The sequence below is a fragment of the Notolepis coatsorum genome (assembly GCF_963971535.1).
Source record: "Notolepis coatsorum genome assembly, chromosome: 3".
In the NCBI taxonomy this organism is placed as follows: domain Eukaryota; kingdom Metazoa; phylum Chordata; class Actinopteri; order Aulopiformes; family Paralepididae; genus Notolepis; species Notolepis coatsorum.
The window spans coordinates 155987050-156013955 of NC_140167.1; the positions used below are offsets into that span (position 1 = coordinate 155987050).

Sequence of the window (26906 nt, forward strand, 5' to 3'; positions counted from 1 at the left end):
TGTATCACAAACAGTACTGTATTTGCAAATCTGGTATGTCATAAATGTATAGATGTAGCAGTACTGACTATCTGTATGTCATGTATGTCATATATGTCCTGATGAATTGAAAATGGGGGACCCTGGTGTAAACAAGACGAAAGTCTTTCTCTGGTCTGCATCCCCTTAACAATTGTGTGTATTGAGCTGTACTGTATTGTACCCATTCTGCAATCTGTTAATAAAGTTTTCAATCAATCAATCAATATGTGTGTATGCGCGCACTGCGGGAGGTGGCCAGAAGCGCGCAACTAGCCAACTACTATTATTACTACTATATTAATACAGTCTATTCCATTATATAGCTATAGGTGCTGTATGATGACAATACATTTGATTCCTATCGAATTTTGATCCATCGCAAAGCGCTCCAGCGCTTGAATATGGCCGGGGGATCCGCTCTATACAATGCAGACCCACGGCTCTCGTATTATAATGAGCCCGCGAGGCGTGTTATTATTAGAGTTAATAATATTGTATATTGTTTACACTGCCTTTTTATTCTATTTTTACTTCTCCACTGTACTATAATTATGTGACCTGTACCTCTATGTCTTCTACTACCTGTACCTCCCCTCCCCCTCCCCATGCTGCTGAATTTATCTTATCTTATGAATACAACGTTCAATTAACGTTCGCTAACGTAGAGAAACGTCAGACGTACTTCGAGATACGTCAGACGTACTTCGAGATACTTCCGTACTTTCCGCCAATAAGCGCACATTGTCCTGTCCCGGGAGAAATGTCGTGAGACCGGGCGGAAGTTGCTCAATCTGGAACAATCTCCACGGCTGCAGCTGGAGGCTACTCACAAACTCACCAAGCACTCGTGACGTCACAATACCTCCCTACTACAGCGAGATGCTTCCAGCTGCAGCTCCGGAGACCAGCGCTTACAAGCCCCGCACATACAAGCACCGCACATAGCAACCCCTCGCTTCCATTGGCTGATTTTGGTGACGTGATTTGGGTCCCACCCAATGGCTGAAGTTCTGCAGACGCCTCTCTGATTGGTTGGGCTCCATTTCTGCAGCCCCCTCTTTGATTGGTTGAGCGAAGCCCCTCTCTGATTGGTTTAGCTCGCCATGCGGTAAAATGCGGATGTTAATGTTATCATCTCAAGAAGATACAAATAAATATACTACCAGATTCGCGTTTATAACGTTATTTCGCGTGACTTCGCGGTTTATTCATAACGTTATGCACATTTCACAACACAGCCAGCTGTCAGAAACTGTACATTGTAACGTTATATGTTTATTCACGTAACGTTATTTCACGTGACGCGTTCAACTTGTTTACACTCCCCACTTACTGAAACTGTACCATGACGCACTCCCCACTTAACCCAGTTAATGCCTTAACTAGACAGTTAACAATATAACATTTAGATTAATTAACCCAGTTAATGCCTTAACTAGACAGTTAACAATATAACATTTAGATTAACACAGTTAATGCCTAACTAGACAGTTAACAATATAACATTTAGATAGAGAGGCTGGTGGTCAAGTCAAGAGTTTTATTTGTCACAAGTTGTTTATTTGCATACACGTTTATGGGACAGTTTTCTACACCTGACTGAACGGTCTGGGGACAAATGATTAAGGTGGGGTTACAATGATATCAAGGATGAATATGAAAAAGGGGATCTGATCTGATGGTACTTGTACTTTATAATGTGTTATATATGTATGTACATGGATTTTATGTCCGGATGGTATATCTATGGAATGGTCACTGTCTCTATCACACTCTCATATGTGCATGTTTAGCCGCATACAAGTATCTAGGATACACATATTCGTATGTGTACATAATAGGTTTACACACACTCATATGCACAAGGCTAAGTTATACATGTCAGGGGCACACATACATGCACATACTCACTTATAGGAAATAGGCATACACACACCTACATATACACATAGTTGAGGTATAGGCTCTCACTGACACATATGGGGGATATACATGTACATAGGAGACACACACATACGTAGCTGAGACGCACATATATATGCACATCTGAGATATACACTCACATAGGGGGCGGAGGCACACATGGATACGAGACACACACAAGAGATAGGAGTACAGTCGCATACCTGGAAGATGCACACACACACACATGTGAGGCATGTACACATGCTTACGTACACAGCCCTCACCCAACCCACCCAACCCCACCCCACCAACCTCCTCCAATGTACAGTTTCTACGCCAAATGTATATACACTCCTTTTCTGGACACTTTTGTATCACAAACAGTACTGTATTTGCAAATCTGATATGTCATAAATGTATAGATGTAGCAGTACTGTCTATCTGTATGTCATGTATGTCATATATGTTATGATGAATTGAAAATGGGGGACCCTGATGTAAACAAGATGAAAGTCTTTCTCTGGTCTGCATCCCCTTAACAATTGTATGTATTGAGATGTACTGTACTGTACCCATTCTGCAATCTGTTAATAAACTTTTCAATCAATCAATCAATCAATTCAATCAATCAATCAATACACGTACCCACATACATATGTTGGAGACACACATGCATGCATGCTATCATGCACACCTACATGTGTCTGGGACGCTTTCTCTCACATGCAATATGGAGAAGGGTGGCATCCCGATAGAGGATGCAGCACATACCTGCTCGCAGGTAGATCGGTCTACATGCAAAGTATATATATCAGGGATGTATACGCACAATGTATAGTATAGTATTTTTCTTTTTTTCGTAAGTCTTTTTTATTTTCCATGTCAGTTGTACCCATTCTGCAATCTGTTAATAAACTTTTCAATCAATCAATCAATCAATTCAATCAATCAATCAATCAATACACGTACCCACATACATATGTTGGAGACACACATGCATGCATGCTATCATGCACACCTACATGTGTCTGGGACGCTTACCGAACACTGTGACCTCATTTTCTTCTTCTAAATTCATGCTATATTATGTTATTATGTTATTTGATACTATCTTGTCTAGCACAGTCTCTGGAGCGTAACAGTAAGAAGCATTTTGTATGAAAGTATTCTGTACTTCTGTATGACAACTATTAAAGAACTTGAACTTGAACTTGAGTTGTTAATGTATTTGTATGAGTCCTTTACATGTTTTGTATGTTCTTACAAAAAAGAAAAAGGCAAATCTTGGAAGTTGCATATGGTGATGTGGAAAGAGATGTTTTGAATATTGGAGAGATTTGTGCAAAAAATATTAAAAAAAAAAAAAAAATTAAATGCGGGTGGTCGTGCCCGCAAAGATGTGCATAATACAATAGTAATAACATATAATAGAATCCAATAGAACGACATTGTGCAATAAAACAAGTAAACAGAGTAGGGCATATCGGTATATGTACATAAGTTATTTACAGAGCATGGTAGGACATGCTAGGTCCTGTGGTAGTGCAATATTAGCTACGGATGAGGCACTGGGTCTTTATGTACATGCTATATTGGTGGTCAATGTCACTTCGGATTGCTACGACACATCTCTACTGCTTGTGACAGGCTGTGGTGCGTTCCAGACTTTACTCCTGTTGGGAAACTATAGCGATGGTCTGTGCTCACCACACTTTTCTTCGGCCTCCCCGCAGCGAGCCGTCGTCGACCCCCGAGCTTCATTTTACGACGGGCAACAGAGGTGGGTTGAGCCGCTATACTTGGCCCAGCACGGTTAGCGACTCGCCTGAGTGCGTGTGCACGTTTTGATGCATGGCTGATACCAGAGCGGCCGAAGGTGTGTAGCGCTGACAGCAGCTTGGAGGGATTCCCCTTCAGCTGATTGAAGGTCTTTATCATGGCTTTATCATCACCACCCTCTGTAGAGCCTCTTGCTCTGCCTTTGTGCAGCTGGATAACCACACAGACTTCACACAGACTGTCTGTACAATACTGCTGTAGGCCTATAATACTTATGTAAATAAGTAAGGCAATTGAAAAATATCTGCAGTACAGCTCAATACACACAATTGTTAAGGGGATGCAGACCAGAGAAAGACTTCCGTCTTGTTTACATCAGGGTCCCCCATTTTCAATTCATCATAAATGTACAGTTCCCTCCCCCTTGTATATATTTACTGTATGTCACAAATGTAACAGTACTGCATGGTCTGCATCCCCTTAACAATTGTGTGTATTGAGCTGTACTGCATTCTGCAATCTGTTAATAAAGTTTTCAATCAATCAATCAATCAATCAATCAATCAATCAATCAATCAATCAATCGGTCACTGTACCCATTCTGCAATCTGTTAATAAAGTTTTCAATCAATCAATCAATCAATCAATCAATCAATCGGTCAGGTCACGTGTACCCATTCTACAATCTGTTAATAAAGTTTTCAATCAATCAATCAGGGCCTGTGGTCACGTGTACCCATTCGGCAATCTGTTAATAAAGTTTTCAATCAATCAATCAATCTGTTAATAAAGTTTTCAATCAATCAATCAATGAATCAATGAATCAATGAATCAATCAATCAATCAATCAATCAATCCCGCAGTGCAACGTGACCCAAATCATACGGCAATCTGTTAATAAAGTTTTCAATCAATCAATCAATCAATCCCGCAGTGCAACGTGACCAAAATCAGCCAATGGAAGCGAGGGGTTGCTATGTGCGGGCTTGTATGTGCGGGGCTTGTAAGCGCTGGTCTCCGGAGCTGCAGCTGGGTACTATTGACTACAGCCAGAGGGTCTGAAGAATCCAGTCCACTGAGAAACAAACAACTTCACTTGATCAACAACAAACTCTCCAAGCGGTCGGTTACTTTCGTCAAAAGCAAAATGTTTGGAGTTATTAAAGCGCCGCTCTTCGTTTTTATCGTTGTGTTTTGCGGCGTTACGACAACACGGGGACAAATCTCCACCCAAACCCCACCTTCTTCAAGTAAGTGCTTGTTGCTTAGCTACTCTCCTGCTGGCTTTTTGTTTTGTCGGGTTAGTTAGGAGGTAGAATTGTTCTCATGACAATAATAATAAAGATGAAGCGACACCAGTGGATCTGAGCTCAGACCTGTGGCTCTTGGTAACGTTAGTAACTTAACTTAATGGGGGTTAAAGTCCCAGTCATGTTTCTGGCCATATCAGAGCTGATTGATTGATTGATTGATTGAAAACTTTATTAACAGATTGCAGAATGGGTACAATACAGTACAGCTCAATACACACAATTGTTAAGGGGATGCAGACCAGAGAAAGACTTTCGTCTTGTTTACATCAGGGTCCCCCATTTTCAATTCATCAGGACATATATGACATACATGACATACAGATAGTCAGTACTGCTACATCTATACATTTATGACATACCAGATTTGCAAATACAGTACTGTACCCATTCTGCACTGCAATCTGTTAATAAACCGCTAAAACTATCACTTGAACAAAATGTCACTTTATACAAATAGAAAGTCACTTTAAAGGAAGGGGGTACTAATAGTATAGTTTAGACACATTAAGAGTTAAAATAGTAAATTGTATATAGTATAGTAGTGTATGGAACCAGTTTCTCAGGAACTCAGCATGTATTTTTTTTACCATGCATATCTTGTGTCTTACCTATTTTATTTTATTTCTATGCCTATTTTATTATTGTATTTTGCACAATCAATGCGGGCAAGACCACCCGCATTTTCACTATGCCCTGGTATGTATGTGACAAATAAACCTCTTGATTCTTGATTTTCGAAACATTTTCAATCAATCAACAGAGTAGCATCATTCTCGGAAGAGTTGTATCTGTAGATGGGGGAAAAAAGCTTTTCGGAAATGTCTCTATGACATTATTATACACTAGAATATAGGTAGATTTTACTCCAAAATAAACAAACCTGTTACAACCAAAACTGAATCTAGCAAATGTTTACCTGTTGTCTAGTGTTAGTCCTTGTTTTAAGGGCTCAGCCAGTCAACTAGAGAATGACAGCATGTTGTATTGTTGTTAGTCCTTGTTTTAAGCAGGCATGCGTTCTTCATGGGACGGGGTGCAACCCCAGATAAGTACTCGCTATTTGCATATCAATAGTGCCAGTCGTCAGGTGTGTTAAATACGTTCTCAGATACATTCACACAGAACTTGTTGTGAAGACATGTGTTACATTCCATTCGTAGAGGCAATTAGGCACTGTCTTTAGTCTGTGCTCAAGCGAGGGGACATTAAGGGCCCTTTCTCACTCACGTTTGGTGATCGAATCACTGCTCCCGAGAACGGGGGGGGGGAGTGTTCTCACTCACCCCTTTTGCGATGCAAAACGGCGCTGATTCGTTTCACCCCCCGCTGAACGGGATCAGTTGGAATAGGTGGTCTCGGATTCGGCCCCGGGAGAACGGGGGGCGTGGTTTTGCGAGCTTGTACCTAAACACGGGCGTGGCGCCTGCTGCTGACATAACGTCATAACCTCAACCAAAAACAAGTGGATGAAAACATGAAGTTATTGTTATAAGGACCCCATAGTCAGGTTCACTATATACTTTCGTCGGATTTTCTTGGGGATTTGCAATACTATACATTTTTGGAAAGGGAATTATATAAGGAATCAGAAAATCCATGTTTACATTTGCCCAGATGTCTATAAGGCGGCCATATTGGAATTTCCAAAATGGCCACCGTAAAATGTAGGTTTTGTAATATCTCGGCTTCTAAATGAGCTAGAACATTGATTTGAACTTCTAAACCTACATTTTCAGGATCAAGGAATCCAATGGTGGTAGTTACAAAGCTTCTACATTTTACATTAACCCTTCGATGCATGAGTGGGTCGACAATTACTGGGAGAAATGCAAAATGCATGATTTCTTTTTAAGTATACAAAAACAAATAGATTTTATTATCTTTCATCAAATAGTCTATAATAAATCATTATCATATATACATGTAAAATATCTATAAATTCAGCAAAAGGCCAATACAAAAGGCCAAAACAATTATAATCTGATGCGAGCCCTGCCCTCAAAGGTGCAAGGCCACACCCTATAGCAATGGCCTTGTTCTTCAGACTTCTCTTCAGATATTCTCCTAATATTTGTTGTGGACCACACATAGCCTACTATATGTGAAGTGTCATCCTTCAACATTATTCTACCCAGCATTTGATACATGTAAAGTAAGTATTGTGTTAATTTCTACGTCAGACAATTTCAACAGGTTGTATGTCTATAACATCACATTTAAGCTAGCTACTATTACTATTGTGTCATTCATGGCATGATGTTATCATCATGTATCATCAAAATAAAATACAGTAGTTTGCCAACACTAGTTAGTTAACTAAATAAGCTAGCTAACATTACTGTATAGTTTGTGTCATTCATGACTATTGTTTGAGCTAGTAGGTCATCAAATTACCCTACATTATAGCTAACACTAGCTAGCCAGCTAACTAACTAAGCTAGCTAACATGGCTAACATCTCAGAGTCCTATCAGCTGACACACCTAGGATGGGTTGTTGCATCTGCATTATCCAGAATGAAAGCAGGAGAAACGTCCAGCAAGATTCCAGGCTGGGCAGGATACAACTCACTGTTGTCTGAAAGCCTTCCCTTGACACAGGTTGGAGCCCTGCCACTATTGCCAGAGGTGGCCCACGAGTGGTCAACTCTGTTGACTGTAATCATACAGGCGAATCAGCTGAGGAAGTTGGCAGTTGGGGAAGATCACCCCACAGTCATTACCTTTGACATGGCCCTCTATGAGAAGGTGGTGCAGCTCCTAGATGCCAGACCTGACCTGAAACAGATGGTTGTTCCCAGACTGGGTGAGCTGCATGTCGTCATGGCTGCCCTCAGAGCTCTTGGTGCCTCCATGGAGAATTCGGGTATAGATGATGCCTGGATGGAAGCAGATGTGTATGGTCCTGCCACAACAAGGCAAATCCTGAAATGCACACACTACAAGCGAGCTCTCCATGCCCACATATACTCATATGTAGCACTCTATGAAATGGCTCTAGAGGAATTCTTCAAGGACAACCCACAACTGAAACGTGTATGCCTGAAGACAACAGAGGGAGTAGAAGCTGCCTGCTCGGTAGGTATAGACATCAAGGCTGAATCTGTGAAGCAAGTCAACAGCACCCTCATGGAAGCCTTGACCACTGCTGAATTCATCACAGCATTCCAAGAATGGGAGGAACAAAAATCCAGGCATGCAATGTTCAAGGCCATGATGAGCTACCTACATCGGGTGGAAACAATCCTGTTCTTCGTAGCAGCAACTCGGAATGCTGACCTTGAACTCCATCTGCAGGCTGGAGAGCACTGAGCAAGCTGTTCTTTGCAATGGATCGCATCAAGTACAAAATACTCTGGCCAAGATACATTGCAGACATGCATGACTTGAGGCTCAATCACCCTCAGACCTGGGAGGAACTACGGGCAGGTAATATATCAGTCACCAAGAGTGTCATTCCCTTTGTGTCTGTTGGGGCAGACCACGCATGCGAACATCTGAACAAGCTGATGAAGATTCGCTCTGGGATTATTGGCATCTCTAACAATGCCAGGCAGAGATTTCTCTTGGTCGACTTTCACATCTGTCGAAAGAGTTCAAGAGTCAATTTGACATGGAAGCTGACAGAACCACGCAGCACCATGAGCTTGGGCCAAGTGCAGTCAAGAGGGCACATGGTACAATCGACAAGATCAAGGCAGCCATACTCAGTCATGGAAACCCATTTAATACTGAAGGTGACAGGCTGCACAATGTAATCACGCACGCCTACATCCCAGATGAGTATGTACCACATATCTTGAATGCTGATGTCACTGGCCAGAAGTTGTATGAAGACTATGTGTCAGAGCGGATCAATGGAGATGTCAGCCTCTGGGCCCATGTAAAAAAAGAGAACAATAAGATGTTCCTGTCTGGGAACAAGAAGATTACAGTGAAACTCAGAGACAATACTGTGGATTTGAAGGAGACCAAGGACCTGTTTGCAAGGCTGATGGTACTTGCCAGGTCAAACCGAGACATCAACCAGAAAGAGGCCATAGGAAACTATGAATTCACTCTGACACCAAACTATGATCTCTTGCTGAAGAACACATTGATTTCGATGGCCTCTGGTGTTGTGCACATTGAACCACTGTGGCGCGCTCTAGGAAAAGAAAGAGCAAAGGCTTTGCCAGCTTTCCATGCATTCACTGGGGCCGACAACACAGGGAGGTTCTCCCGTATAGGCAAGGCAACCTGGCTGCAGATCTATCTCAAAGCAGATGAAGACATTATCAATGGTTTTCAGATGCTGTTGGATGAAGCAGAAGTGACAGAAGGAATGCTGTCCACACTGGCTTCCTTTGTATGTGCAGCCTACTCACCCAAGGGTATCAACATCAAGACAATCCCTGAACTGCGATGGCATCTCTTCTGTAAACACAGGGCAGAGAGTGACAAGCGCCCTCCAACACATGGAGCTCTGAAGCAGCATATCTTGAGGGTCCATGTACAAACCAGGGCATGGGCACAGCCGCACAGGCAGCCATTGCTCTGCAAGATCCGCAGCTGGACCCCCTGCACAATGGGTACTTCAAAGATTCAGATGGCATGAAGCCAACAACCAGAGAGGTCCTCCAAGCCCTGAAGGCCATCATTGAGATGGTCCAATGCAGATGTAAAACGAACTGTTCTTCTGGAAGATGTTCCTGCAGAGCTAAAGACTTAGCCTGTACTGACATGTGTCAGTGCAGTAGCCAGTGCCAGAATGACGATGATTCCTATGCCGTGATGGATGAAAGTGATGATGATGGTGATGATGGTGTATAGATGTGTATACATTCACATAATCTATCACATAATAGTCTAATGAAGAAGGTTACTTCTTTTCTGTGGTCATGATACTGAAGTTGATGTCAGTTGCCAATCAGTTAATATCAATTATCTGTTAAGTCCTCAATAAAAGTTATGTTAACATGCACTTTGGTTCTACCTCATTTTTGTTGGCACCATTGGATTCATTGACCGTGAAAATGTTGGTTTAGCAGTTCAAATCAATGTTCTAGCTCATTTAGAAGCCGAAATATTACAAAACCTACATCTTTGGCGGCCATTTTGAAAATTCACCCGGGCAAATGGAAACATGGATTTTCTGAATCCTTATACAATATCCTTTCCAAAAATGTATAGTATTGCAAATCCCCAAGAAAATCCGATGAAAGTATATAGTGAACCTGACTACAGTAATTTTCGACCCACTCATGCATCGAAGGGTTAATGTAAAATGTAGAAGCTTTGTAACTACCACCATTGGATTCCTTGATCCTGAAAATGTAGGTTTAGAAGTTCAAATCAATGTTCTAGCTCATTTAGAAGCCGAGATATTACAAAACCTACATTTTACGGTGGCCATTTTGGAAATTCCAATATGGCCGCCTTATAGACATCTGGGCAAATGTAAACATGGATTTTCTGATTCCTTATACAATTCCCTTTCCAAAAATGTATAGTTTTGCTAATCCCCAAAAAAGTCCAACGAAAGTTTAAATCACTTTATAATGAACCTGACTACCAGTCCAAGCTACAACAGTCTGCATTCCCTTAACAATTGTTTGTATTGAGCCGTATTGTATTGTACCCATATGCAATATGTTAAATAAAGTTTACATCCATTAATTCTGCTAGCATTACCGATTCGGCGATTGCATGAGCAGCTGGCTAACGTTAGCTAACAGACCCTGTTAGCTCAGAGCTCCTCTTTCAATCTTGTTTAATACACACAGTGTTGTCTCTAATGTTATCTAGCTACTGATGGCTCCCGATATCATCAGTTTGGTGCTGGCTAACTAGCGTGAGCTAACGTTAGCTTCTAGCCACAATGCTATACTGTTATAATGGCATCTTCCATTCACGTTAGCATGCAGCTAACAATGTAGCTAACAAAAGTCACAGATCTTTTTTTAGACTAAACTATCCGCTCTTGGTGGTCACTTGTGTTGATGTTAGTTTTGTTTCATCAACAAATGACAGGCAGAACACACAGTGAATGTATCCGTTTTGTTTATTGCACGTTCTTTGCTGAAAAGAAAGTGCTACAGGCTATACTAGACTAGGCTAAGCTAACTAGCGTTAACCGTTAGCTTAGCGTTAGCCCTGGGAAATGCTCAAAAGCGAACTCTACAACACCATCCATTCGTGATAAAATGGGGTGGGTTATATTGACAAGGCTTGACAACAGAGGTTCAAATATAACTTCATATTTATTGCTTATTTATTCATTTTATATCAGCATTTCAGTCTCCAGCGCCATGTTAACACTTCCTGTGTTTACATTTTCGAACGTGACATCATCACCTACGGCAAGCGTAAACGCTCAAAAGGAAAACCGTAAACGGAACCCGGAACGAAACAAGACTGCAGTGTGTACGCAAACTAGAGGGGGGAGAGGGGGGGGGGGAGTTCGCATCAGATCTCGGTACGGGCCAGAACGGAATGAAATAGAAACGAATAGGGTGAGTGAGAAAGGGCCCTAAATGCGCATTCCCGGGAGCGCGCGTGCACGTGGTGCGTGCAACCACAGATGATTTCAATAACGCACCACTGGTTTTAAGAGCTCAGCCAGTCAACTAGAGAACGAATGATGAATTGAAAATGGGGGACCCTGATGTAAACAAGACGAAAGTCTTTCTCTGGTCTGCATCCCCTTAACAATTGTGTGTATTGAGCTGTACTGTATTGTACCCATTCTGCAATCTGTTAATAAAGTTTTCAATCAATCAAACGACAACATGTTACCTAGTGTTAGTCCTTGTTTTAAGAGCTCAGCCAGTCAACTAGAGAATGACAGCATGTTACCTAGTGTTGGTCCTTGTTTTAAGAGCTCAGCCAGTCAACTAGAGAACGACAGCATTTTACCTAGTGTTAGTCCTTGTTAAGAGCTCAGCCAGTCAACTAGGGAATGACAGTGTTAGTCCTTATATCTAGAGCTCAGTCAATAAACTAGAGAATGACAGCATGCTACCTAGTGTTAGTCCTTGTATCTAGAGCGCTCAGTCAATAAACTAAAGAATGACAGCATGTTACCCAGTGTTAATCCTTGTATCTAGAGCTCAGTCAACTAGAGAATGACAGCATGTTACCTAGTGTTAGTCCTTGTATCTAGAGTTCAGTCAGTCAACTATAGAATGCCAGCATGTTTTCTAGTGTTAGTCCTTGTATCAAGAGCTCAGTCAATAAACTAGAGAATGACAGCAATGCATGTTGTCTAGTCTTAGTCCTTGTATCTAGAGCTCAGTCAGTCAACTAGAGAATGAAAACATGTATCCGTTCACATTTCTTATTAGTCATGTTATTACTACCAGTACCTTATTTGTTTTTGTTCTACTCTCTGATGTTTTCTACCTTCATCCGAAGGTAGAACGCACAATTAGAGGGGGGCTTCCCACCCTCCAGAACATTTACAACAAGCGGTGCAAGGGGAAGGCTAAGAGAATTATTAAGGACTCGAGCCACCCGAACAACTGCCTCTTTGAACTGCTGCCATCAGGCAAGCGATACCGGAGTCTTATGGCGAGCACAGAAAGACTCAGAAGGAGCTTCTATCCCCAGGCCATCAGGCTGCTAAACGAACAATAATCGCTAAACGAACAATAATCACTATGCAACAACCATCAAATGCACACAGCACACACACCCACACGCACACACACACTCACTCAAACAAACAACACACTGCAGCACCCACTCTCCACACTTTAGATCACACAAACACACTTACACTTTATATTTATTGATAAAGGATTTGCACTACAACTCGTACACCTACTGTGAATTGTACCTAAACTGCACCTCGTCCATTTATGCCTTGCACTATATAGTATTGTATATTAGTACACTGCACAGTATTGTATATTGTATGGTAACTACGTCTACGAACATTGTACATATGTCTAAACTGAACACTGTGACCTCTTTTTTTTTTTTTTTTTTTTTCTAATTTTTACTATGTTTTTATTTCATACTTATCTTGTCATGCACAGTCTCTGGAGCGCAACAGTAAGAAGCATTTTGTACAAAAGTATTCTGTACTTCTGTATGACAACTATTAAAGAAACTTGAACTTGAACTTGATCTGGAAAAACATGGGCAAGTTTTTTCCAGGGAATTGGGGCTAATGCTAGCTTATTGCATTCATTATGCACACATAGCAGTGTTGGGGAAGATACCCTGAAAGCATAGTTTAAGCTACCAGTTACTTCACACTGAAAGGAGTTGAACTACAGCAAAGCTATCATTTACTTCACACTGGAAGGAGTTGAACTACAGCAAAGTTACCAGTTACTTCACACTGGAAGGAGTTGAACTACACCAACGCTACCAGTTACTGCACACTGCAAGAAGTTGAACTACAGCAAAGCTATACCCCCTCAGGAGAAATATAGTTAACTATAGTTACATAGAAAAAGACCACTCAATGATTGATATCCAGCATGCAAAGCAATACCAAATGTTTGCATAATATAATACAAAAGGAAGTCACATGACTGCATAATCTAGCATTCACTTGAGTTTATTGCAAAGCTGTACTTTAATAGCTGCCTGCCAGTTGGACATGAATCAACACTGAATAACCATATATCTAATCTGCACAGAAAAAAGGAGCATTCATTTTTGTTGCATTTTTGTGTGCCTTGCATGATCATAACAGCAGTTAACGAAGGGTTATGTATATAACCCAGTTCTGTGAGTTATGGTGCGCTCAGCACCTGTCTGCACTGTACTTCACTTCGTGCACGAGCACTGAATAAAAAATTCCACCATGTACCTTTACATCCCAACATCCGTCTGACCACACCCCCTTCCGCTTACCTTCATAAGCAGGTGTGTGGTCACCTACTCGCCTCCTTCCCAAACTTTCACCACAAGGCGAGATCAAGGGCCGCAGCGGCGTCCAGGTGCTGAGCGCACCATAACTCACAGAACTGGGTTATATACATAACCCTTCGTTCTGTGTCGTTACGGATCCGACCGTGCGAAGAGGCACTCGAGCAACCCAACGCACAGGGTGGGCAGATCGTGGCTTGACCCCACGACTACACGCACGCACAACCCGCATGCCACCCGGGAACGAACGAAGGAACAACCTCGTTACTGCCCCCAAAATCACGGGGTCAAGAGCAAACCCAACCCCGTGGCAAGGCCGTAGCAGCGGAGCGCGAAGGAAGACCCAGACCCACTGAAGGGACTGGATCCCCTGAAAAAAGGGGGCCCGGAGAGGTCAATGACGCCAGGCATCAAGACCCCACCAGGTGGTCGCTTAGTGACACCGCCCCCCACATCGCCAGCGTATTGAGCGGGCCCTTTCCCCCCAATAGCACACCGCCTGGCATACTGACCCTGCAGAACAGGCAGTCAGCATGGCCGTAAGCACTCAAAAGGTTAACCAACGGAAGCAGGCAGCGTACCGGGGAAACCAGGCAACAGGCTGTAACCTGAGCCTGGAGCACTGCGGACGAGACAGGCGCCAAAGGAGTCAGCTGAAAACAGCCCTCCCGGCGGAAGGGGCGGATGCTGGCGTTGTTGATCACCATGACGAAGCCCCCATCAAAAAAAAAACCACCCAGAGGGGTCAAGGCAGAGAAGGCTGACATGATTGGCAGACGTCATGAACGTGCAGGGGCACACTCAACCGGACAACTCGGGAGTTGACACTGCTCCAACACACCAGGGAATCAACCACCCTGTCGTTACCATATGCAGTGGTTGTTCCTATAACCCCTCAAGAAAAAGGGGTTATCCCAGGTCTACGGTATCAACGAAACTTTACTTCAGACCGGGCCCGGCGGCTCGGGAAGCACACAGGGTTACCAGAGGAGGTCCAGAAGACCACCCCAACAGCGCTCTCTCTACCATGCGTGAGAGAGGTGCGGAGAAGAGAACCAGCCCCTTATGATAGTGCCAGGTACGAAAGAGTACCCAACAAGGGTCTCCATAACGCCTAACCTTGTGACGCCCCGGGCCGACCCGGCCTTTTTTCCCCTGAAAAAAGCCCAAGTCCCTCAGGGTACCAGAACAGCAGATCTGCATCCCCGGCGGACAAATGGGTTAACTGACCTGGACCAGCGTGACCAGAACCAGTCCTGTGCCCTAACCACGCCGACATGCCTACTCCAGGAGAAGGGGCAGATATGCGTGTTGATCTAAAACATGAAAAGAGGGCGCCACCCAGACGGGCCGGTGTGAACCGCGCTCGGTGGCCCACTCCAAGGGCGTGAGACCCCTCTACCTATGTTCAGATCCATTCCGTTATCATCCCCCAGATATGAACGAGAATCCGTCGAGAACCAGTAACAGGTTCTCGGAAGAGGACAACCTCCATCCCAATTGCTTTATAAAAACGCCGTTTTAACAACAAGCAACCAAGGCGTACTAGCTACCCGCATGATTCTTAACAGAAACACCCCGAGCTAGCACCATGCATGCGTCGGGACACAACCACATCAATGAATAGGCTATTTAGACCCTTCATTGAATCCCCAAGGCGCCTGGGAGAAACGACAAAAAGGGTGTGGTGCTTCCTATACTCCACACTCTTTTATTTAAAAAGAAGGAAGCACCAACTGACATGAATCCCATTTGACACAGCTGAGGGTAAAAACTGTTCACATTTTTACATCCAGTCACCCCTACCACAGAGAAATTTAGACTGAAATTCCCCAGAGAGCCTTCCCACGTGAGTCATAGAATGAAAAAGCCATGGTAACTTCGAGTCATGTGACCAACCGACTCAAGTTACACATAAATCGAGCGTAGTGGACCCGTAAGTCCTACGCTCTATCCCGACACTTTGACAACAATAGATCGTACGTACAGATCTAACTCACGGAAGCCATCGTCAACAGCAACGTGCGTAGTGACGTGTGCTATGACGGGGGGAAACCCAACACTCAACGCCTGTTAATAGGAGCAGAGTCAGGGCAACCCTCCCCCCCCCCCCCCCCCCTCCCTGCCAAGTCGCCTAACGGCTTGGCCCTGACTGGCCTGACAGGAGATGAGTAAAACCCCCCTGACCAATCAGAAGAGGGAAGGAGGGGTTTATTCGGTACCCCCTCACAAGCCCTTCCCCTCTGCACACAACAACAACTTTAGCATATGATACCTTTGGTAGAATGCTAATGAAATAGCGCAAGCTAATACAATGAACGCTACCCACAGATAACTGTGAACAGGGTTTACAACAAAACCAAGTTGCGTGTGTGTGTGAATCCTACACCCGCATCCATGTTGTACATAGAAAAACACTGATAGAGAGAGCGAAACGGCTGGGCCGTGGTACGTGTTCATACAAGCATTACTGCAACTAACACAACAGTGTTGTAGCTCAACATTACTTGTGTAAGCAACAGACCATACAACTAGCCTCTACCTGCATGTGGAGTCTCAGGCCGAGGTAGAAAACCTTTCTATAACCGAGTGTAGGCTGCAGACCTTGCTTAAGCTCATAACACGAACGTAACCCTCCTATCAATGCATACTAATGAAGATACACACTTTGCAACCTCATCATATGTTTGGTGAAGAAACACACAGTTTGTTAACAAAAAATACAGTCCCCCTTTAGAGGGGACTTTTTATTTCTGAACAAAAGTATATGAGAGGGCCGGGGAGGGGTAAACAGAGGGGACCGCACGGGAAAAAAGTCACTGGGTCTAGCGGCCCTTGCCCCCTCGAGCCGCTCGGGATTTACCACCCCGGGGAGCCCCGGCGGGACGGTAGACAATCGGCGGCTGGTCACGACGATCCCTACCGTCTCCTCCAGGCGCAGGTGGGCCGGCTGCAGCGGCGCCGCCCTCTCTCCTCCTGGCCTTCTTCGAAGGGCCAGCAGTGGCGGTGGTAGCAGCAGCAGCCACGGCGGAGGAAGCTCGACGACGTGGCAGCCGTCTGACTCCACCGGCGATGTCGGGAGGGGGAAAATGAGGTTGGAGCACGGAGCGCTCCTCCTGCATTTCTCTGCACGTCGAGGTCATCAACTGCAGGGCCTTCCCGAACAGTCCAGCATCGGAGAGGGGTGCCGTCAGAAGTGGAATCCTCTTCTTCTCCGGCACACGGGCCTGCTCCAGCCAAAGGTGACGCTGGGTTAGAGTTGCCAGGGCGCGCACTTTCCCAGCGGCTATGGCCTGCGGCTGAGTCAGATGCAGGATAGCTCCTGCCGACTGGGTGAGCTGGTCATGTTGTACATCACTCGGCTCCATGCCGCCCGTCAATATCCCGGACATGAATCTTGCCAGCTGCACGATGTTAGACGCGGCAGCCAGAGATTGTGTTCCGGCGATAAATGACTGGTCGCTCCAGTAAGCCAACCGCCTCGCCGATTTCCCTTGAGGAACCGGCTTGCGTAACGGCTCCCACACCACCTCCAGACAGAGGAGCGCGGCCATCGGCCTATCAAGCCGTGGCACGCCCTCTCTCATACCTTCGACCAAACCCGCCACCCGCGTAACTTGTACGTAGGCGGGGGTGAGGCCAATGATGTGGGACACCACCTGGCCCCGACGAACATAGGCCCCCATTGAGGGGAAAAATGGGTAGACAACGTCCACCCCTCTCACCGGGCGACGTTGCCAGAGATGACCTATTAGATCATCAGGGACAGGAACAGGCAGTGGCTGCGGCAGCGGCACGCCGTTTGCGACTGCCGCCACCGCCATAAGCTCGGGAAACAAAGCCCGCAGTTCCCCCTGCAGACTTTCCTCCACCGAGCCCGCATCCCTCACATACAGCAGGCTTCTACTGGTCAAGGAGCCACACTCCAATGTGGCTGATAGTAGGGCATCCTGCCGACGAGTCAGAGGTTCTTCTCCAACATCTTCAAACAAGGCGCCTCAAGGAGACATTTCACCCCCCTCCAGTGTTACCTGGACGGGCGGGATACATGTCTCCACCGGGCCTTCAAATAAGAACCCGTCCGCCTCTACCATGTAATCCTCTGTTTCCATCGGGCAGGTAGAGACCGACGCATCCTCACTGGGCTCCAGCAACTCACCAAACCCAGGCTGTTCGCGTCTGCAAGCCACCATCTTGCGACGGGAGCGAGCAGACGCAAAAAGTTTGCGTATCAAATCCTCGGGAACCAAAGGAACCGGCCGCTCAACAGCGGACGATTCCCCGGAAGCAGAGGAACCAGAGCCAGGACCAGGCCATTGCAGAGGCGACGGCACCGGTACACCAGCTCCTTGGAGAGGCAAACTACCCATCGGACACCTACCGGGCGTGGCTACCAACCACGAGAGAGGCAACAGCCCTGCACCAGGACGCACGACGGAGGCGGAATTGGAGAACCGCTGGTGGAGATGACAATGACAATGCAATGACAATTAAAAGTCTATTCGAGAGTGGCTCTGCGACTCTCCGAAGTAGACATTATGACTTAGATTTTTCTATCGAATATTTATGAGAGAAGAAAAAAATAAGCACAATGTAAACACGTCTCAACTTTCTTCAGCTAACAACCTCGTCAAGTGGGGATCTACCGAAGGCACTTCCTTGTGGTGAAAGTGAAGAAGGAGGCGAGTAGGTGACCACACACCTGCTTATGAAGGTAAGCGGAAGGGGGTGTGGTCAGACGGATGTTGGGATGTAAAGGTACATGGTGGAATTTTTTATTCAGTGCTCGTGCACGAAGTGAAGTACAGTGCAGACGGGTGCTGAGCAAGCCAAGCCAGACACAGAACAACAGTTGTATATGGACCTGTTCATCTTGAACTTCCACTCTTTTAGACAATTTAACAACTTGATTGTCAGAATCTGTTATTTATACATGATGGGCAGCAGCCCCCCAGTTCTTCCTTTATTTGATAAAGACATAATTTTAAATAATTAACTACGCACCAAAATGGAAGACAAAATAAGTTATTAGCAACTACAATAACGTTAGTAAACTACTAGTTTAATTACATGTAGTGAAGCTACTCCCCAACACTGGTAAATGGTTGCATGTGATTTGTCATTTTGTGTGGGTGGATCACTGTGTGGGTGGATCACTGTGTGGGTAGATCACTGTGGGTAGATCATTGTGTCGGTGGATCACTGTGTTTACAGCATCTCTTTCCTCTTTGTTTTTCTATCTCAGTTCCTTGTGAATCTAAATCCGACACCAGCTGTGATGAGTGCCTGAAGAACGTAACAGTAAGTATAGTATAGTAACAGTAAGTATAGTAGTAACAGTAAGTAGTATAGTAGTAACAGTAAGTATAGTAGTAACAGTAAGTAGTATAGTAGTAACAGTAAGTATAGTAGTAACAGTAAGTAGTAACAGTAAGTATAGTAGTAACTATACTGTATTGCAGGGATGTCAAACTCGATCAGCAATGGGGCCGAAATGAAAAACAGATGATTTTGCAGACTGGACACATAGAAAAGCTTTTCCTGAGGTCACTATGAGGTCACTAGCTTAATTGGTCATTTTGTTTATCTATTCAGTATGTTCATTCTCTGGTGCCTTAATGAATACAAGGAGGCCTGTTCAAAAGGTGGGTAATGAGGCATAATTTATAGATTAAATTTTTTATTAATTACATATATTAGGATACAATTAATTATTTACCCACAAGCGTTTGTAGTTTCTTTATTAGTTGTCATACAGAAGTACAGAATACTTTTATACAAAATGCTTCTTTCTATTACGCTCCAGAGACTGTGCTAGGCAAAAATAGATAAGTATAAAATAAAATAAGTATAGCAAGTAAAAATAGATGTCACGTACGTGGACACAAGTGTTCAGTATGTACAATGTTCAATGCAGAGTAGAAGTAACTGAGTTACCATACAATATACTAATATACAATATACTATATAGTGCAAAGCAGAAATGGGATGAGGTACAATTTACAGTAAGGTGTAATGAGGTATGGGTTGTAGTGCAAATTCTTTACCAATAAATATAAAGTGTGTTTAGGTGTTCTAAAGTGTGTAAAGTGGGTGCTGCAGTGAGTTGTTTGTTTAAAGTGAGTGTGTGCGTGTGGATGTGTGTGCTGTGAGTGCATTTGATGGTTGTTACATAGTGTTATTGTTCGTTGAGCATCCTGATGGCCTGGGGATAGAAGCTTCTTCTGAGTCTGTCTGTGCTTGCCATGAGACTCCGGTATCGCTTGCCTGACCGCAGCAGTTCAAAAAGGCAGTTGTTTGGGTGGCTGGAGTCTTTGATAATTCTCTTAGCCTTACCCATGCACTGCTTGTTGTAAGATTAGCCATTGTAGGCTAAACTAGTCCTGGACTATTCAAGAACCAAGTAGAATACATACTAAAGATCTCTCACCTCTCTTTCACTGGTCTAGCACAAACCTAATTCCACAGAGAGTAGGTATGTGAAATTAATTAAAACAATGATGAATTTGCAAGCTAATGATACCTAATTCAATAATAACCTTTAATTAGTTCATCCACAATAGTTTGGCAGATTAGCAATTATTCTAGTTTAAACTGGTCCTGGACTTTGATAACTAAGTGGAACACGCACACACACACACACACGCACACACACACACACACACACACACACACAGAAGCAGGGGTGTAAAAAAGACCCCGAAATTATACTTAAGTGAAAGTATGGGTACCGTCTCAAAATCGTACTCAAGTACTCAAAATCTGGCTAAAAACACACTTGAGTAAAAGTAAAAAAGTTTCTACTTTTAAATGTACTTAAGTAAAAGTAAAAAACGTTTTTTTCTGACTGTCTATTCTTCTGGTAGCAGGTGTTTAATCAAAGATCCCTGCTTTCTAGTCTTGCACAAGGATCAATCAGCATGGGTATGGGCGGGTTAATTTGCCATTGATGGGGATTTGATTGGCCGTTTTTAAATAAAGTGCGGCCGTTGGATAAATAACGTTAACGTTAGTTTGGCCAGAGAAACAAATATATAGTACTAATTAAAATAGTTGGACCTGCGAGATTTTTACTTTGTAGGTCTGCATTTTAAATAGGAGTAAAAAGTATGTTTTTTTTCTCTGAAAAGTAATTGAGTAAAAGTTCAACAAAGTCGTCTTTACCTTCTCTGTTTTGTATCCACAGTTTAAAACTTGACAGTCTTCCCTCCTGTTTGATACCCACTTGACCCTTCGAACCTCCCACCCAGGGCAAACCTCCCTCTCAGGGCGCAGTTTCCTCTCTCATGGTGCAGTTCTAAGCCTGGGTCCTACACAGTTTTAAAGCCTGACAGTCTCTTGTTTGATACCCAAACAGTTTAATACCTGACAGTTTTGAACCTGTAATAGACAGAGTAAAATAATACAGTGCAATAAAATAGTAGAATAGAATAGATAGTACAATTATGCAGCAGTGCAATACAATATAATGGACAGAGTAAAAGAGTGCTACAGTACAATTAACAGCGGAGTGTATTAGAAGGCTATAAGTACAAGTATACAAACCTAATAATACTTGAGTAAAGTACAAACCCCTGAAAACAGTATTGTAACAATGTACAATTACTCAAGTACTTTACAACCCTGCACAGAAGTAACACACAGAAAACATCTCTCAGCTCAGCATCTCTTTCTACTGTAGCTTTCACTTATTTTTCGCAAAACCAATCATTTCTACGGTTTTTGATTTCAGAGTAGGTGATGATTTAGCAATAATCCACTTGATAAAGTAAAATTGGATGCAACTGAATAAAACCCTGGCTTGAGTCGGGTGAAAACGACTGACATAGTAACATTAGGTACAACTGAAGGCTAAATACTGGCTCCTCCTCCAATGGTCCACGGACGCAGATTGATACTTTTGTATTCAATAAAAACACCATGCAGGTGGAGATAATGCTCTATGCGTTTGCTTGAAACATCAAATCAAATCAAATTTATTTGTAAAGCCTGAAATCACAAGGTAATGTCCCCATGGGCTGGACATGTCTTCTTTAAACAAGTCGAGAAGAAACATCACAATAAATCAAGAACAAAATCCAAATATGCAACACTCCCAGACATTCCCCAGCGAAGGTAAGGAAAAACTCACTAAAAACCTAGCAATCGGAAAAAAGCACCACAGGCGAGGTGGGGGAGAGAAACCTCAGATGGGCCGTTCAAAGGGGATCCCCCAACTTGGATGTTGGTGATAAAATAGTGTTGCTATGGATGATTGATGGGTGGAGAATAAAACAGGCGAATAGTTGGTATGTATGCATATACGTGTAATAAAACACATAATGTACATGCAATAGCAACTGGGGTACATAAGAACATTTTTGAAAGATTTAAAGAACAGAGCTAAGAACAACAACAACAAAAGAAAAACCATAGGGAAACGAGGGCTGGTATGAAAATAAGATGAAGGCTTAAATGTCAAGGCTCGGAGCTCAAAATATCAGAGTCATATTCCATTTGGAGGAATGTATGTGTGTATGTATTCCGCTCGGATCCACATACATCAAGACATTTGTACTGCTGTCACACATGCTGTTGAAACTAGAAGTGTGGTGAGGACAGGAAGTGAAAGAGCACTCTTGTCTCATTGATTGTCCCTGATTGCTTGAATAAAGCTTGTCTTGTGATCTGGTTGCAGTGTTTGTGGTGCGGACCAACCAAGAAATGCATGGACTACCCAACCAGCACCATCCTTCCGTCCCGGAATCTGTGTCCCCTGGCTGATGCACGATGGGGGCTGTGCTGGGGTACGATATACTAACCCTAACTTTAACCCTAACCATAACCCTAAACACACCTGGGGTAAGATATACTACTAACCCTAACTTTAACCCTAAACACACCTGGGGTAGGGATGAGTTAGAATTTTCGAATTTTTGAATAGTATATAATTGAAGCAAACCATTCTTATTTAATACATTTTTATATTTAGAGGCAGCCTAATTTTCATAGCCTAATTGATCTAAAAGATGCACATGCTACTGTTTCTGTTTGTTTATTAAAACCGGTTGATGGGCCAATGCAATGCTGTTATTATAGGCTATGATGGTGAATGGTGTCATTTTGATTTATTGTCGGTCAGCTGAGCTGATCAACGTTCTGAAGGATTATCTCAAGTGCCTATTTATGTGCAATACCCTTTTTTTAATGATTCATTCTATTAAAAATAATAACTGAATTTAAACTGAAACAGAAAATAACAATTTCATCTTTACTTCATCACTGTATCGATATAATATTGGCACGCAAAATATTGTGATGTATTGATTCCCCCACCCTCCTACATAACGGTCCAAGTTTCCCACCCAACCAATATTAATCTGGAGAGCTGGAAGAACGACTCTTGAGAATTTTTCAACCTGATAATCTTATAACTTTTTGTTTCCACCTGGCATCAAGATCTGATCTGGGTGATTCTATCATAAGTGTTCAGCTCTATGCATGTCAGTTCACACATGACATCAAGATCTGATCTGGGTTAGGGATCAAGTGTTCAGCTCTAAGTACGTCAGTTCACACCTGGCATTAAGATCTGATCTGGCCGCAGGGCTGGGCGATTAATCGATTTTATCTATTCATTCGAATTAATTAATCTTTTTTTTTAAGAGTCACCTTTTATTTTACAAAAAGTGATGTTTGCTGAAAGTTAGATTTGCACTTTATTAATCCCAATAGGGAAATTCATTCTTGTTTTGATGATCAAGAGGCACCTTTTATTTGTTTTAAGCGAAGTTTGGTGAAAAAGCAAGTTATTGCACTATTAATCCCAATAGGGACATTCATCTTTGTTTGATCAAGAGTAACCTTTATATATATATATATTAGGGATGTCCCGATCACGTTTTTTTTGCTCCCGATCCGATCCCGATCATGTGATTTTGAGTATCTACCGATACCGATCTTTCCCGATCCGATAAAAAAAAAGAAAAAAAAATTATTTTTTAAATAGTTTTACTTTTTTTTCTTTTTTCAACAAACATGACCATGTTCACGTCTTAAACTCATACTGAGGCCTTAGTTTTGGTTTTAAATTGCATATCATCATTCATTTATTTATTGTCACACAGAGCAGAAGAATTTTGCCAAAACAAACCAATAGTATCCAGCTGCAGAACGGCAGACAAACCACACTCACAGACCCAAACGCATTTCCTTTGATTTAATTATACATCAAATGATTTATGTCAAGGATTGCAATGCCTCGCTTGAATGAAGTTAACTTTTCACCTGGATAACGTCAACATTCAGGGTGAATGTAATGTGAGAAATTGGGATTTAAAAAAATAAAAATAAAACATTTAATTTGGGTCTGAGATTTTGGCTGGTCTGCCGTTCTGCAGCTGGATACTATTGGTTTGTTTTGGCAAAATTCTTCTGCTCTGTGTGACAATAAATAAATGAATGATGATATGCAATTTAAAACCAAAACTAAGGCCTCAGTATGAGTTTAAGACGTGAACATGGTCATGTTTGTTGATCCCGATCCCGATCTTCGGAAAATCACGTGATCGGATCGGGACATCCCTAATATATATATTAAAAAAATGTTAAGTGAAGATTGGTGAAAGTTAGGTTTGCACTTCAATCCCAATAGGGAAAGTCATCTTGGTTTGATAATTTTTGTGTCAAATAAAAACAAAGCTTATTTGAATGATTTCCTTGGCGTTTCTAGTTTTTAAAGAAGGGGACATGCATTATAAATAGTTTTTTTCTGTGTTTACCATGGTTTTATAGTAATACGGGTTAGTGTCAATGGGTCTGTGTCTCTAATTACCATATTGACTCATCAGTCTAGTCTCGAGTTCACGAGATCCTTCCTCACTCAACTAAGCTGTTCTGATTTGACGGTTTTGCTGACGTTAATATAGCACTGATTTGCATAACTAACGCCCCCTCTATGGTTGACAGCAAGCAAGCAAACAAACAAACTGCACGCGAGGAAGCAGCAGTAGGACATACTCATTTACACAGTGCTTATGGGCAGAGCCAGGCCAACACAGCCTGAAATTCAAAGTGAGAAAAATGTGGCTTTTGAGTACTTGATTAGAAATATAAAACAATGAATTTGTTTTAATAAAAGCTTACAGATGTGTTCAATAGACTCACAGGAATTGTGTAAAGTTGCCCAAATAGTGCTAGGAATAGCAATGCATGTCCCCTTTAGAAAAAGATAGATTAAAATCGTAAATCGGATGTGGTGTGAAAAAATCTGAGATTTTATTTTTAGGCCATATCGCCCAGCCCTATATCTGGGTTAGGGATCAGGTGTTCAGTTCTAAGTACGTCAGTTCACAATAATAACATGCTGGCCAGTTCGATTTTTTATTATAATGTTACATACTGCTTGTCTTGGTTCTCTCTTAAACTATAATGTTGGGTAATTAACCCTTTCACTACCGCACTACCAAACGGTTAACCCTTTCACTGTGACAATACAGCAGGTTAACCCTTTCACTGCCCCACGACAGCAGGTTAACCCTTTCACAACCACATTACAGAAGGTTAACCCTTTACTATCACACTACAGAACCATCTGTAGTATGATAGTAAAGGGTTAACCTTCTGTAGTGTGGTCGTGAAAGGGTTAAGGTGGATAATAAAATCTCTCTCCAGGCCATTACCAATACAGAATGTGGGAACAGAAATTGTATTTCCAAGCAATAGAAGGAGGAACAGAAATTGTATTTCCAAGCAATAGAAGGAGGAACGGCTAGTGCCTCCAGCCATGACAGCTGTGTACTAAGAGGCCTATTTCATAAACTCACATAACACTTTCCTTGTGTATCCATACTAGGGATTCATATCTTTCCTGAAAATAAGACATTTTCGGTCCTGGAAAATCAAATTTAAAGGAACACGCCAACATTTTGGGAAATTAGCTTACAGTCTTCTCCAGAGAGAGACAAGAAGATAGCTACCAGTTTCCTATATGTGCGTTCAGTAGAAAGCTATCTGGCTTTCTGGCATGTTAGCCTAGCTTAGCACAATGAATGGAAGTGGACAGTGCCGGTTAGCCTAGGCATTGTCCAACAAACACCTCTCCCGAAGGCTAACCAGCACTGTCCGCTTCCATTCATTGTGCTAAGCTAGGCTAACATGCAGCCAGATAGCTTTCTACTGAACGCACAGATAGGAAACTGGTAGCTATCTTCTTGTCTCTCTCTGGAGAAGACTGTAAGCTAATTTCCCAAAATCAAGTTTCAAGTTTCAAGTTTCTTTAATAGTTGTCATACAGAAGTACAGAATACTTTTATACAAAATGCTTCTTACTGTTACGCTCCAGAGACTGTGCAAGACAAGATAAGTATGAAATAAAATAACATAGTAAAATTAGAAGTAAAAAAAAATGAGGTCACAGTGTTCAGTTTAGACATATGTACAATGTTCGATGCAGAATAGACGTAGTTACCATACAATATACAATACTGTGCAGTGTACTAATATACAATACTATATAGTGCAAGGCAGAAATGGGACGAGGTGCAATTTAGGTACAATTCACAGTAGGTGTACGAGTTGTAGTGCAAATCCTTTATCAATAAATATAAAGTGTAAAGTGTGTTTGTGTGATCTAAAGTGTGGAGAGTGGGTGCTGCAGTGTGTTGTTTGTTTGAGTGAGTGTGTGCGTGTGGGTGTGTGTGCTGTGTGCATTTGATGGTTGTTGCATAGTGTTTATTGTTCGTTTAACAGCCTGATGGCCTGGGGATAGAAGCTTCTTCTGAGTCTTTCTGTGCTCGCCTTAAGACTCCGGTATCGCTTGCCTGACCGCAGCAGTTCAAAGAGGCAGTTGTTCGGGTGGCTCGAGTCCTTAATAATTCTCTTAGCCTTCCCCTTGCACCGCTTGTTGTAAATGTTCTGGAGGGTGGGAAGCCCCCCTCCAATTGTGCGTTCGGCTGAACGTGTCACTCTTTGTAGTCTGCTACGGTCTTGTGCAGTGCTATTCCCAAACCAGGAGGTGATGTTGCCGGTCAGGATGCTCTCTATTG

At 42.8% G+C, this 26906-nt stretch overlaps 1 protein-coding gene across 1 annotated transcript in view; it reads left to right on the forward strand.

The window, feature by feature from the left end:
• The first annotated feature begins 4753 nt into the window (after positions 1–4753).
• The window catches only part of LOC311225190 (pituitary tumor-transforming gene 1 protein-interacting protein-like), a 54501-nt gene continuing 32348 nt past the window's right edge, over positions 4754–26906 (forward strand). Inside the window, exons 1-3 of the mRNA XM_084310399.1 lie at positions 4754–4955; positions 19127–19182; positions 22559–22667. Coding sequence (XP_084166525.1) covers positions 4853–4955; positions 19127–19182; positions 22559–22667 — 268 coding nt within the window. The 5' untranslated portion in view covers positions 4754–4852. The remainder of the gene's footprint in view (positions 4956–19126; positions 19183–22558; positions 22668–26906) is intronic.